General features: G+C 39.8%; 1 protein-coding gene across 2 annotated transcripts in view; it reads right to left on the minus strand.

Moving 5' to 3' along the window:
- Positions 1 to 13,570, minus strand: part of atp8a1 (ATPase phospholipid transporting 8A1) — a 208,567-nt gene that overhangs the window by 15,158 nt on the left and 179,839 nt on the right. For both annotated transcript variants that reach the window (XM_042341636.1, XM_042341647.1), the window contains one exon: positions 152 to 240. In XM_042341636.1, coding sequence (XP_042197570.1) covers positions 152 to 240 — 89 coding nt within the window. The remainder of the gene's footprint in view (positions 1 to 151; positions 241 to 13,570) is intronic.

Raw genomic sequence — 13,570 nt, forward strand, 5'->3', positions numbered from 1 at the left:
TTATATCCAGACACAGGGAAATTTCCATGTGTAAGTGGAATATATATGTGGAACACTCAATCCGGTTTAGATACTCTTTAAGGATGGACATGTGTCAGACCCCTGCCTGACCAAAACAAGTCATGTGGATTTAGCATTTTGTTATACGTACACTTTGAATGCGAGATCCATTGACAGAGAAGCAATCGGGATGAATATGAAGCCCATCCAAAAAACTCCAGATTTGAGCAATATTGAAGCCTGCAGAGGATGAGAAACATTACTGTATAATGATGAATCAAACAACAATTTTATAAAGGAATTTACAAACAAAAAAATATATACAGGTATTACATACAAACATTGCAATGTTAAAACAATATATTTACATCTAAGCCTCATTTTATCCCAATCTCTATCAAGCAACTGTATTCAGGATGTATCCAAAATATTAAGGATCAACAAAGTCACCAATTTTCACCCACATTTCATTAAAAAAAAGGTTAACTGATCTTTTTCCCCCAGTGTCGGGATGGTGTACACCATATTGTGAACTTAGTTGTGTGCATTCTTGAAGTTATATGCAGTTACAAAACTAAATAGTGAATTTGGTAACGTTTCAGAAGGGATTTAAAGGGTATGGGGAAATGCACGATTGTGGGACTAAACGTATAGCTATTTCAGAGAAACAGAACAGGCATGATGGGCTGAATGGCCTCCTTCTGTGCTGTAAATTAACGTGAAACTTCTGTGCCTCTGAGGGCTTTTTTGGTTAAAACAGAAAAATTGTATTTAAATCATATCATCGTCATGATGCATGAAGAAACTAAAGTCAGATCACAGAAGAGAAGTAATGGAAATATCCAACAACAACAACACATTGTTGGGAGGATGTCCCAAGGCGCTGGGCAGTCAGAGATTTAGACCCGAGCAGGTGGTTTGGATCAGGAGAATGGAGGGCAGGGAGGGTAGGGGTAGGACGGTGGCTGAATATACAGTCGAAGAGGAGGGTCTTGAGACATGCTTTGAAGGAGGTAAGGCAAGGAGCAAGACAAAGGGGATCTGTGGGATGGAGTTCCAAAGGGTGGGGGCAGAGAAGCTGAAAGCCCGACCGCCGATGGTGGGGCAGGTCGGGCGGGGACTTGGAGCAGGCCAGCGCCTGCTGAGTGGCGGAAGTGGACAGTTTGATGTGGGATTAGCAGGTCACAGAGGCAGGAAGGAGCAAGGCTGTGGAGGGCTTTGAAGGTGAAGACGAAGATTTTGAACTCTATCCTCTGAGGGATGGGGAGCCAATGGAGCCGGGTGAGGGTTTTGGGGTCACGGAGCCTGGTGCGGGAGAAGCCATGAGCTGTAGAGTTCTGGATGATCTGCAGCTTGTAGAGGGAAGAGCTAGGAAAGCCGACAAGCAGAGAGTTGAGTACTGGAGCCAAGATGTAACAACAAGGCGAAGACTGGGATGATGCGGAAAAGGAGTTTAGTGTGGTTGAGTATTATGGACAGTAGAGGTTTCAATTAATTGGATTTTGTGGAGCTGGGAAAACTGATGAGGATAGTATTGGAATAACTGACGCGGGATGTGATGAAAGTGTGGATGGGGGTTTTGGCTGCATTTGATGTAAGGTATGGTCAGAGGGGGGCAATGTGGCAGAGATGGAGGGGAGCGGTCCTGGTCAAGTTGTGGGGTAAGGACAGCTGGGGGGAGGGAGGTGGGAAGGGAGCTGGAGGCACAGAGCCCACCCACATAAAATATAAAACAAAAACCCAACTACAAAGCCTCAGCCTACATCATCACCTCTGCCCTATCTACCCTACCAACATTGGGCAAGCTTTCATCCATTCTGCCCCTGATCTCTGGAACTCCAGAGCTCTGTTTTCTGGTCTCAGACTGAGAATGAGAGTTTTAAGAGCTGAAAGGAAAGTCAGGTAATTTTAGCATTAGCACCTCAAATGGCCCATTTATACTGACTGCACTTTCAGTGCTGATTTAGTGCAGTTTCCCAGAGATCGTTTTGGAAACAAACTGCTGCTGTTGCCCAGAGTATAAATCCAGTTATACTGCAACCAATTGTAATGAATTTTAAATTTATATTGCAAGTGCAGTTTCTCTTCAGTCCCGAGCGAGTTGTATAAATCTGGTCTCCTGCTCTGAATCATTTTACTGCTGGAAGCAAACGCAATATCATTTCTATTAAAAGAAGACAAAATGGTCTCTGTCGAAACTTTTGCGTAAAAAGTCTGGACATGGTTGCAGTACAACTGCAAGAGATGGTCAGAGGCAGCAGTCCAAAATTTTCTCTGTGACCTTGTCTCACTCCTGACGTGATTGAAGAATCCAAATGTGCACCAGTTTATAATAATAATAATCCTTGCATTTGATATAACGCTTTTCACATCGAGAGGACGTCCCAAAGCGCTTCACAGAACACACTGTAAAGTGAATTGACTGTATATTTGTGGGCGAACGCCGCAGCCAATTGCGCACAGCAGTGTCCCACAAACAGTCATCGATTGAAAATGACCAATTTATTATTGTTTTTGGTTTTGGAGGGATTATTATTAGGCTGTGTGTGGAGTAAGGAAACTTGCCCAAGGTTTCGCCCTGACCTGCCTGGAATTGAACTCAGGTCTCTCACTTGCAAAGCGAGTGCTCAAACCACTGAGCCACAGGACTCCACAGTTTGGTTGTAATTGTACGGGAAATTCACAAAGTCCTATTACCCCAATGTTTTTCCACCACCCTACAGTGCATTGACCAACAATTAAAACATGTGGAAGAATGGTGATATTTAGAAATACTTTGCTTTACATAATTGTATTCAGTACAAATGTTTAATTGTATTTTCATGGCAAATGATCAGTCGCCACATTCGGTACAACATCTTCCATAGCACATATGATGGATTGACGAGGCAAAATGCTCATTTCAACTCATCCGTAGTTTCATATTGCTAAAGGGGGAGACGGAGGGGCGGGGAGGGAGCGGGTAAAAGGACTTTGTGGCTATCCTGTAATATTCATCTTGAACTGCTTCAGAGGCAGAGCTGTACTGCAACATTAAACATTCACAACAAAAGCAGTGCAGTACCATCTCAGATCAGTCACCAATGTAAGGCAGTAGGAATTTAAAAGGAGACGAGAGTGAAAGTGTTGCAACCACATAGTATATGTCAATCGTATATCAGATTCCCTGGTGGAGAGCAACTTCATGCTGTTAGCACATACCTTGCACTGCTGCCTGAAGACTGAAATGCATATTTATTTGTTCTTGCGTTTGACAGGCTGACAATATCTGTCATTGGTCCAATACAACAAAATACCTCGTCTCTTCTACAACCAAAACAAAGTTTGTTTGACCTGCCGGGTAAGATGCTGCAGGTATTTGGGGGTTTAGGAACAACCTTCACTCAGTTCTGAATTTCGCATTGAAATGAGACGGCTTCCTGAAAAGGTTGAGCCAGTGTTTGTTATTTTATTTATACCTACTGGAGAACTCTGAAAGATGACTTGTGTGTAGTAAATAAAGTGGAATGTGTATCACAAATACTATGCTTCTTGCTGCTTTCAGAATTAGGATAATTCTAACATTTAATATCTGTTAAAAAAATCTTCCGCCCCACCCTCTTCCACAATAATTTTTTTTAAAACTTTTTTTAAATTAGTTGTATTTACATGATTGTGTAACTAATATTTAAAAAATCATCCTTTTGGTGCAGTTATCCAACAGAAACTAAGCCTATTGTGGCAACTCTATCAATATTTTACTGTCTGGATGTTAAAAGCTCTGTACGTTTTGCTGTGACTTTTGATAAATACAGATAAATACAGTATTCAAACTTTCATTCTTAATTGTATTAATTGTATGCTTAATGTTCCCAAACTCCAACTGAAGTAACTTGGGGAATAATTAGCAGTACATTAAATAAAAAGATGAAATATTTAATACATCAAATTACATCCAAACTCATTACATTAGTAGAAAGGGGGGAATGAACATGCTTAAGTCCCACCATAAATAGTTCAGTTAAACTGATTTGTAGATTTCTTTTAAAAAATTGTTAAAAGTATTTCATATTTTTTCTCTATAAAAATCTTAATATTTGCTGAGACATTATTAAGCCAGCTGGTCCCATCCCAACTCACTAAATGAATCATCATTCGCTCAACTCAACAGAGCCTGGGAATTTTCAGATCTCAGTTTTATGAGATACCCAAGTGTATCTCTGCTCCAGACAAGCATCAAAACAATTGCGTCTAGCTATGGCTTTGAGTGGGACAGAGTGAAAAGTCTATTTTATTTATTTTTTTACAGTTAAACGAATAAACGTACAAGGGCAGGATTCTAAAGGCTTACATTTTTCAGACTCCAGGGAATCTTGTAAGTAATACCGATGGTTTTCCTTAAATATTTTCACAAACTTTTCATTTGCTTTCATTAAGACACAAGTGCAATTGTAGCAAACCTCGCAGCTTCCTTCATCACTTATTTGAGGCACAATAGGAGGATTTAAATCATCATGGGCTGCAGATGAATGAAGTATTTGGGTTTAAAAGACCTCTTTAAGGGCACTGATTGACGAGGTTTCCTTCTCTATCCCCCAAACAAATGGCAGGGCTTCCAAAACCCAGAGACTTAAGGATTTACTGTTGTATTGCCACTATTTTAGTCAGGTTTTTAAATCTAAATGTTATTATTATTCAATCTTATTATTTCACTTGTGATGGGGCAGGGATAAAATATCATCTTGTTGCCTTACGTGGAGCCTTTGGTGCTTCTCTGTGTTTCTCTCTCTCTCTCTCTCTCTGAGTGTATGTGTGTGTCTCTGAGCGGCAGGAGGTGGTGAGCTCCTGGAGTAGTCAGACACTGGCCAGCAATGCTGTTTTTTGGTGGATCTCCAGGCCTTCAAATGTAGTCCGGGGTGGAAACAGACCCTTTTGACTTGCACTGGTTAGTGTCTGCCCCCCACCTCCCCATCGAATGGGCCACCCAGTTTTTGTTAAAGAAAGCATTAATAATTGCTCTTGCAGCAATATGTGTTATTTCTTCATGGTTAGTTTTTATCAATAGTGAAAAAATATAGGTTAGCAGTAATATATGTACCACAACAGAGGCAATCAACCTCCCACACCCCTGGCAATTTTCTGCAAAATCTGTTACATTTTGTTGCAAAATTTGTCAGGTTTTCCTGTAAATGTTGGCAAATATTTCTGCAATTTTCTATTGTCCTTGACCATAGTCATGCCCCTCTCCATCCCCCATCATTACATAATAAAATGTTATCTTACAAATAATACAAAAATATATTCAACAGATTCACACATAGTCAGTTAAGTCAGCCATGCAAATTCTATAGAACATCTGGGATACTGACCTTAAATAAAAATCATTACCAATGCATTGTAAAAGTTTGTAACTTTAACACACAGCAGATAATTTCCCCTTTAAAATAGGCTTAATTTTTTGAACTGGGCTCTTAAATCTCAACTAAAATTAATTGGAAGCACATTTTAAATATATATTCAGTGCTCCTCTTAATATGCCACTTGTAACAGCATAAACAAATCATAGGCATTGACTCACTGGGAATGAGTATTTTAATGGTGATCGCTTGCATAATATCGTTATACCAATGTATCGGTGACATTACTTACAGTTCTGTGTTCCACTCACAAAGCCAGTATTGGTTTGTGTCAGCGAAGGGAGAGGAAGTACAAAATGCTAGGCTATTTGTTACTTTGTGATGCGCAGCGCACAGTACATGCAATGTTTGCTTATTCAATGTCTGGTCAATTTATAAATAATAATAATAATAATGCTTGCATTTGCTATAGCGCCTGCTATAGTGTCTTTGAGACATCTCAAAGAGCTTCACAGAATATACTGTAAAGTGAATTGACTGTATATTTGTGGGCGAACGCGGCGGCCAATTGTGCACAGCAGTGTCCCACAAACAGTCGTGGATTGAAGTGACCAATTTTTTTTCTTTCTTTGAAGGATTATTATCAGGCATGTGGAGCAAGGAAACTTGCCCAAGGTTTCGCCCTGTCGGGAATTGAACCCAGGTCACTCGCTTGCGAGGCGAGTGCTCTAACCACTGAGCTACAGGACTCCTCAATTTGTGCTTCAACAACAAAAGTCCAGGCTTTCAGAATCCTTCACATGCCCAGTGCCTGATCAGTGACATAGTGCAGTGTTTAATCATAGAATTGCAACATTAAAGGAGGCCATTTAATAATAATGTATATTTTTAGAAGTTTTACAGCACAAGGAAGACCATTTGACCCATTTGGGTCTATAATAACAATTCTAGTATTTGATATAGCACCTTTCATATGGAAGGACACCTCAATGCCCTTCACGGAATCCAGTCTAAATTGTAGTGACTGTGATTTTGTAGATGAACGAGGAAGCCAATTTGCACACTACAGTTTTCTGCAACCACCGTGAAGTGAATGGCCAATTCATTTTATGTGGGGGACTACTATCGAGGACAATGGGAGAAATTCTCTTTTAGGCCACCTGAAAAGGCATTTGCCCCATCAGTGCTATCCTCCACCAGAGATAACTACTCTGATCCTAATTCTGTACTCTTTTCTATATTTTTATTCAAATATGTATCAATGCCATTATAGTTTGATGCACTATCATTGATCAGTGACTAAGTAAATGTGATTACAGTTTAAACCTCAATAGTCACTTGTGGCAAACTGATTGACAAGGTTCCCTTCTCTATTCCCCAAAACAACCTTCTGCATGAAAAAGACCCTCTACACCTCCCCTCAAGTCTTAGTGACAGTCTAGCATTTGTTGTTGGTGGGGGGGGGGGGGGGCGGGGAAGTGCTGCCATGAGACAGACTTTGAAGGAGGCAGCCATCTCAACTTTGGATAAATACTGGTGGATTTTGCTTTTGTACATTAGTCTAACAATAGAGCAAAGTTGCACAACAGTAACCAGAAGAGAATTGAAATTCATAACCTGTTGATGACCTTCAATAACTGAATAAAACACATTTGAAGGTACCCCTCCGAATCGGGAGTTTGAGAAAATATTAAAGTTCAAGGCCACCAAAAAGGACCCTGCTAGCAGATGTTTAAATGCAAACACCATGCGGTTTTAACTCAGTGACAGTGAAGCATCGGTTGATGGGGAGAAAAAAACCCAACTCATCCTATTCTATTGACTTGTGCCAGTTTTTGGGTGCAGATGCTTATGCACTGCTTGATCCAGCATTTGTTACTGCAAGCATCCAAGCAATAAAACAATAACAACAACTTGCATTTATATAGCGCCCTTCACATGGGGTAGTGTGTCGGAGAGTTTTCCTAGAAACGTATGGACCTAAACATTTTAAACACAAGCTGGTTGACTTTGGACAAACCTCTTTCCTGTTACATTCCTGACTTAATACAACAACAACAACAACAAATTATGGGGAATCAGAGGAGTCGGGCCAGGGTGCGGGGGTAATAGGATAAGGGAGCCTGGTGCAGGAGAGGACACGAGCTGCAGAGTTCTGGATGATTTGCAGCTTATGGTTGGAAAAGTTGGGAAGGCCGACAAGCAGGGAGTTGGCATAGTCGAGCCTAGATGTAATAAATGTGTGGATGAGGGTTTTGGTGGCCTGCGGTGTGAGACAGTGGCAGCGCCGGGCGATGTTGCGGAGGTGGGGGAAGGCAGAGTGGGTCATGGCACGGATGTGGGGTAGAAAGGACAGTTGATGGTCAAACAAGACCCTAAGGTTCTGGACTGGCTTAGTGAGGTGGATTCAGCATTCGATACAGAACATCCATCAGTACCACTGTCAGTTAAAACCTTTCCAAGATGCAGTTTTGTACCATCGGTTTCACTTTTCATTTACTACGATTTAAATTATAAATTATAATTTATCATTATTGGTTGCCTCTCACAATGTGATCGTCAGCAAAAATGCGCATTTTGAGAAACTGTAGGGATCATTGGTCAGGTTTAGCTTTCAAACTGGGCAGAAAACGTGTAATTTTAAAAAGGAAATACTATAAAACGTTGTATAGTAAAAGCTATCCAACGATGACAAAAACTGCAAGAATTAAGGGAGGGATTGGTGAAAACAATGACCTCGGACAACCATTCTCATCACTGATTTGAAACAAAATATAAACCAATTTCCTGAAAAGAAGAAGCCATTTTCCTCTTCAATAACTAACACAGCTAGGAGGGTTTTAACACCAAAAAACATTTGGAAAGCGATTTTTGTTTAAAAACTGCCACAGTATAATTAAATTAAACATTTCGTTATTTTCATTTCAATTCTTTTTGCGTTCCAATCAAAAAAAATCTGTTCTGATAAGGTCCTCCCTACGTGAAAGGAGCTATTCAAATGTAATCTTCTTGTTGTTGTTGTTATAGCCACAGCTATAATCTTAAAAGAACTGGCGTTTGCTTCATTAAGCATCTTGTTGTAGTCTTATCTATTTCAGACCACACATGCAGTTTCTGTACTGAGAAGCTTCACGAGTTTTGATAGACTTTTTGGAAGGTAGAAATATACAGCTCACTTTTAAGTGAAAAAAATGGTCTGAAATGTCTGAAATTGAGGACACCACATTGAGATGCTTAAAAACGCAAAGGCCAGTACAAATGTAGGCTTGTACAGACAAACGTTGCAAGACGTCGATGGCAATGGAACATGTACAGGAGTTGGCAATTCTACTCTTGAATAAAGTGAAGAATGCTGAACTTGCCCTTGCTGGGTTAATTGTGACCATCCTAATTTCATTTGTGAACAGAGAACAATTGAGACCTGCTATTCAAATTGCAGCGCCTTTAGAAAATGACCAAAATGAATTAAAAAGGCAAAGTTTTTTTTATTTTATATTTGAAAGCCTGTCAGATTTTGCACTGGAGAGGTAATCCAAAGCTCAAAGATTTAAAGCTCACATTCGTATTGAAAACAGAGGGCTTCTTTGTATTTAGTATGAAGGAAAAATAAAATCCCACAGAGGTATTTCCTTCCTTTCTGTACAAAAGCTTTCTCCCTCCCCCCCCTCAAACACTCTGTAGAAACCATTTTTGTTTCTAACTTTTCACATCCCTCCACACACAGGCAAATCATCTGGGAAACGGCAAAGCTATCCTTTTCAAATAATGCCGGTAACAGGAGCAGCCTGTTCTGGGGACAGGCCCCGACTGCCTCTGTGCGTAGTTTACAAATTGTTCCTAATGTGTGAGATTTGTAGCCCATGCCAAGTTTCTTCTCTGGGCCTTAGCCCCTTCAAATGGGTCCTGTCACAAAAGTAGCTCTCAGGGGGATTCACAAGGGATCAGAAATCAGAGTCACAAAGCTTGTTGCTTCGAAGGCCCAATAGGCCCCAGAGGGGAAACAACAAGTCTGTTGTCCACGCAACATGACAGCTGCTCAGATTAGGAGTTTAGCTTTTTCAAAAAAAATTTTTATAAAGTTTTCTCAAACTGCCAGTGAAAATAGATGCCATTTTACAATCTTTCTAAGTACAAATGGTTTTACGTCGCAGCATTGCGGTTTTTAAAATATATATTGTTTTACATATATTTTTATTAAAGTAACAGCATACAAGTCTGTTGCAGGAAACTGCACTTCAAAATTCTTCGGTATGACATTTACAAGGATGACAAAATGGCCTAAAGTTTAACGTTTCAACTAGATCAGTTCATGTGAAGGAGCACATTGAATTTAGCCCTCACTACTAACTCCTGTTTTATCCCAGCTGAAAAGTTGTCCAATGGGAACAAAATAGTTTATTTTCCTCGGCCTTTAACACATATTATGTTAAGATGCAAATTCTACAGTAATCCTGAAGTGTGCCAAATGCAATGGATGACTCCTAACCTTGTATGTTTATGTGGCATTGATGTGCACAAATTGGCTGCAGTATTTGCCTACAAAATACAGTCACTACACTTTACATTAAATCCAATGAAAGGTTCACATCCTCCTGAGATGAAAGGTGCTATATAAAATGCAAGGAATTACTATTATTTATTCTGACAGGTGATGGTCTGTTGTAAATCGGAGCTTTTTTTTATTACTTCAGTCTATCGGTGCTTTGAAAATCTTTTTCTTTCAAAATACAAAATGCCTTTGCTATTAGAAACCAATCCTCACAAATGTCAGCAGCACAAAAGTTGGGGGATAATAAATTTGCTTTGTCGTGTGAATACTGAGAACTTTAATCCTAAGCACTACATTACACATAAAATATCCTTTGGGCTCTTAGCAGACAGCAGCCAACACCCACAACTCTCAATTTTTGTAACGTTGTGAATTATATTCTTTAGCCTAGAGAGGGTGACTGACTCACAGAATTAGATAAACCCATTCCCTACAGAGAAAACTTTCCTGAAAATCATGCATATGTTAACCATGTTATGAGAACTGCTGCAGAACTCATTACCACATTAACTGCGTGATACCAACTATTGTGGCAGCTACTTCATAATTGATGCATGACTCGGGAGTCAGGGGGAGAATCTAAGCTTACTGCACTCCTCAGACTGAAAACAATTTAATTACTGATTTTATGATATCCTGTGCAATTCAAACCAGTTTTTGCAAAGTTAAAAAAAAGCATAATTTTTTGAAATGAGCTAAACGTTGGTCAAACTTTAATTAACTAGAATAAACGCAACACTGCAACGTTCTTACTTGATTACCTTTCACAGATCTCCTTGATCAGAATCAAGAGCTAAGAGTTGGGAGGCAACATCAGTTTATAGTTTGATGCATTTAGAAAGCGATCTTAACAATTTTAAGCGTCCAGCACTGAACAAAATGAACACAGTGCTTAAAATGTACTTCAACGCAAAAGAGAAAATGCTAACATAAACGATGATAATTTTACAATACGTTTGAAGGTACTGTAACTTTGAAAACTATCCTTCTTTGCTTCTTAGGGGAACAAACATGAGGGGAAAACTAATGTTGCTCCACAATAAGGATGCCTGTGGTGGTTTGGTTGGGGGTGGCCAATTTTGTCCCACAACCACATCTCCGTTCCACCCAGCAGGACTCCCCAGCCTTAACGCACACCTCAGCCTCGCTGAAGCAGGTGGATTGGCATATTAGAACCTGAAGCTGCAGGCATCTGGTCAGAAAGGTAAAAGCTCCTTTGCTGTGGCTGTTGATGGTTTCAAATTAAAACTGCAATCTCCTTGACAGAACGTAAATATTACTAGAAAAAGTATTCTTTGAAGCAGAATTTACTTGAACAAATATTTGAGGATTAACTCAATGACTTTTTTCTTTTAGATTTCAGGTAGGTTCTTCATTCCCTTCAAATATTGCTGCAAAAACATCCGAGTCTGGGGAACTGGAGTGCAATATGCTCTACTTACTACCAGCCATTCACTTCTTGGCTGTTTGTGGGACCTTGCTCCGTGTTTAAACTGATTGTCACGTTTGCCTACAAATGCAGACATCTGCAAAACTTTGAGATGTTGTGATGCTCATAGGCTCTATTACCAAATGCAAGTTATTGCAATGACCAACCTGTTGAGGACTTAATAAGAAATCCCATTACAAGTGCAAAATGAAGTTTGTTAGCATTAGCTTACCTAGAAAAGGATCCACACATACACCTAAAAGCCACACCTATTACTCCCCCCCCCCCCCCCCCACACACACACACAAACAAACACACACACATACAGCGTGCAACAGCTATTGGCTAGCATTAGTGTCAATACAGTGCTGGTCATGTAAAGCAATTCGCTAGACCCATTACAACTGTACCAACAATTCTGGTCCCTTATTCGCGTAGTCTGTGACAATCATCTCAAGTGCTGTAAGTTGATTGAAAGCTTAAAGTTGCAGTAGGACAATGTCCTTGTTGTCTATGTCTGTGCTGATGATAAGGAAGAGTATAGTAAAGGACTGAAGCCTATTTTGATGGTTCCACTGGCCTTCATAATGTAGATTTAATTAGCCAACCTCTTATATCTCTTCCGTATGAAGAGAAAACGTCCGTGAAAAAAGGGTTTTCTCAAATGTGGAAATGTACAGAAATAAGTGAAAACCATTTAAGATGTGTATATGTGCAATGTGCATATTTGCAAAAAAATTAGTCACTCAATCCATGACTGTTTGTGGAACACTAACAGTCTGTGCACAAATGGCTGCTGGTTTCGTCCACAAAATACAGTCAATCCAATATATAATATATTCTGTGAAGCGCTTTGAGAAGTCTCAACGATGTGATAATCGTTATAACAAATGCAAGGATTATTATTATGTTTATATTTCCTTTATTTTTTATATTATTAAATATTTTAGGAAAAAGCAGTACTGCAGCCACTGGTTAAACTGCACACTGAGGCCAACAAAATGTTTTTGTGAACCAAAGATCCTTTAGTCTATCAAAAAACCTGATGTCCTCCTCTTTTTATTTGATGTGTTATAGCCAGTTATTTTGTGCTTAATGAAATAGACTTTTATTAATAATTACTACTTTACTGCAACAATCTGAAAACCCAATTAGGGCTGAATCAATTCTTTCTTGTTCCTTCCAGCTGCCATCATATGAAACCTCTCTTGTTCAGCAGGAAAAGAAATACAGACATCTAAAACTTGGATCTTAAATCACTGCAAGAGTCTGGCAATGCAGGTCAGTGTTTTCTCGTGAAATAAATAAGAAATTGGAAGCGATAGCAGGGTGGAACTTATTTTTTGAAAATACCATTTTAGTTATTTCTGCAGGTATAGTTTATTTCTGTGGTAGTACTGCTGTTTTTTTAAAACTCTCCCCCTTCTCCCCCAAGGGGGGGGGGGTGGGGTGTTTGCATGTCCTTTCGCTCCGCTACAACCTGCAAAGGGTACTCAAGCCTCAAACAGTTAAGCACTTCACTAAACAAGACTGAAAAGACAAGGGCGAGCCTGGTGTGTGTGATTTCAGAACAATGGGCTGCCTGCCTGCCTGCCTGCAGCTGTTGCAAACCAAGAATAGTATCAGAGTGCTGACTTCACAAAAATGGTGACAGCAAGCCATCAGACAAATCCATCCAATCGCCTGCACATCTTCAGCAACACTTATTTGCTCATTCCCACCAGTGGTGCTATGGACTTTTGTTTAGTTTTGCTGTTGCAAGCTTTGTTTTGATCTTTGTTTCACCCACAAAATACACAGTCAATTCACTTTATAGTATATTCTGTGAAGCGCTTTGAGACGTGTCATTGACTCGATAAGGCGCTATAGCAAATGCAAGGATTATTATTATTACATTTTCAACTTCCCCTGTGCGATAACATCACAAGTGTGATCGACAGAGAGAAGAGTCCCGCTGATCAAATTAAGCCTTTTCACCAGCAGGCGGATACGTGAAAAAGCACGTTTTAATCCTGCATTCGCTCTACAACTTTGGCAGCGATTCGTTGCCAAACGGGGGCCAGGAAACGTGAACTGCACGAGAAGTGAACTCGCGATCACAACTGGGGCAGATGATTTCAAAGGTGGTCCAATTGACACAGACGCAGTATAAATTGCATCTTACATTTGGAGATCTCAGGAATTTATTTCAGCATCTGTTTTTCTGATGTTATCTGCTCTATTAATATATATAAACAAAATTATTTTAATGCTCCG

Source organism: Callorhinchus milii, unplaced genomic scaffold (genome assembly GCF_018977255.1).
Source record: "Callorhinchus milii isolate IMCB2004 unplaced genomic scaffold, IMCB_Cmil_1.0 Scaffold1, whole genome shotgun sequence".
Classification (NCBI taxonomy): Eukaryota; Metazoa; Chordata; class Chondrichthyes; order Chimaeriformes; family Callorhinchidae; genus Callorhinchus; species Callorhinchus milii.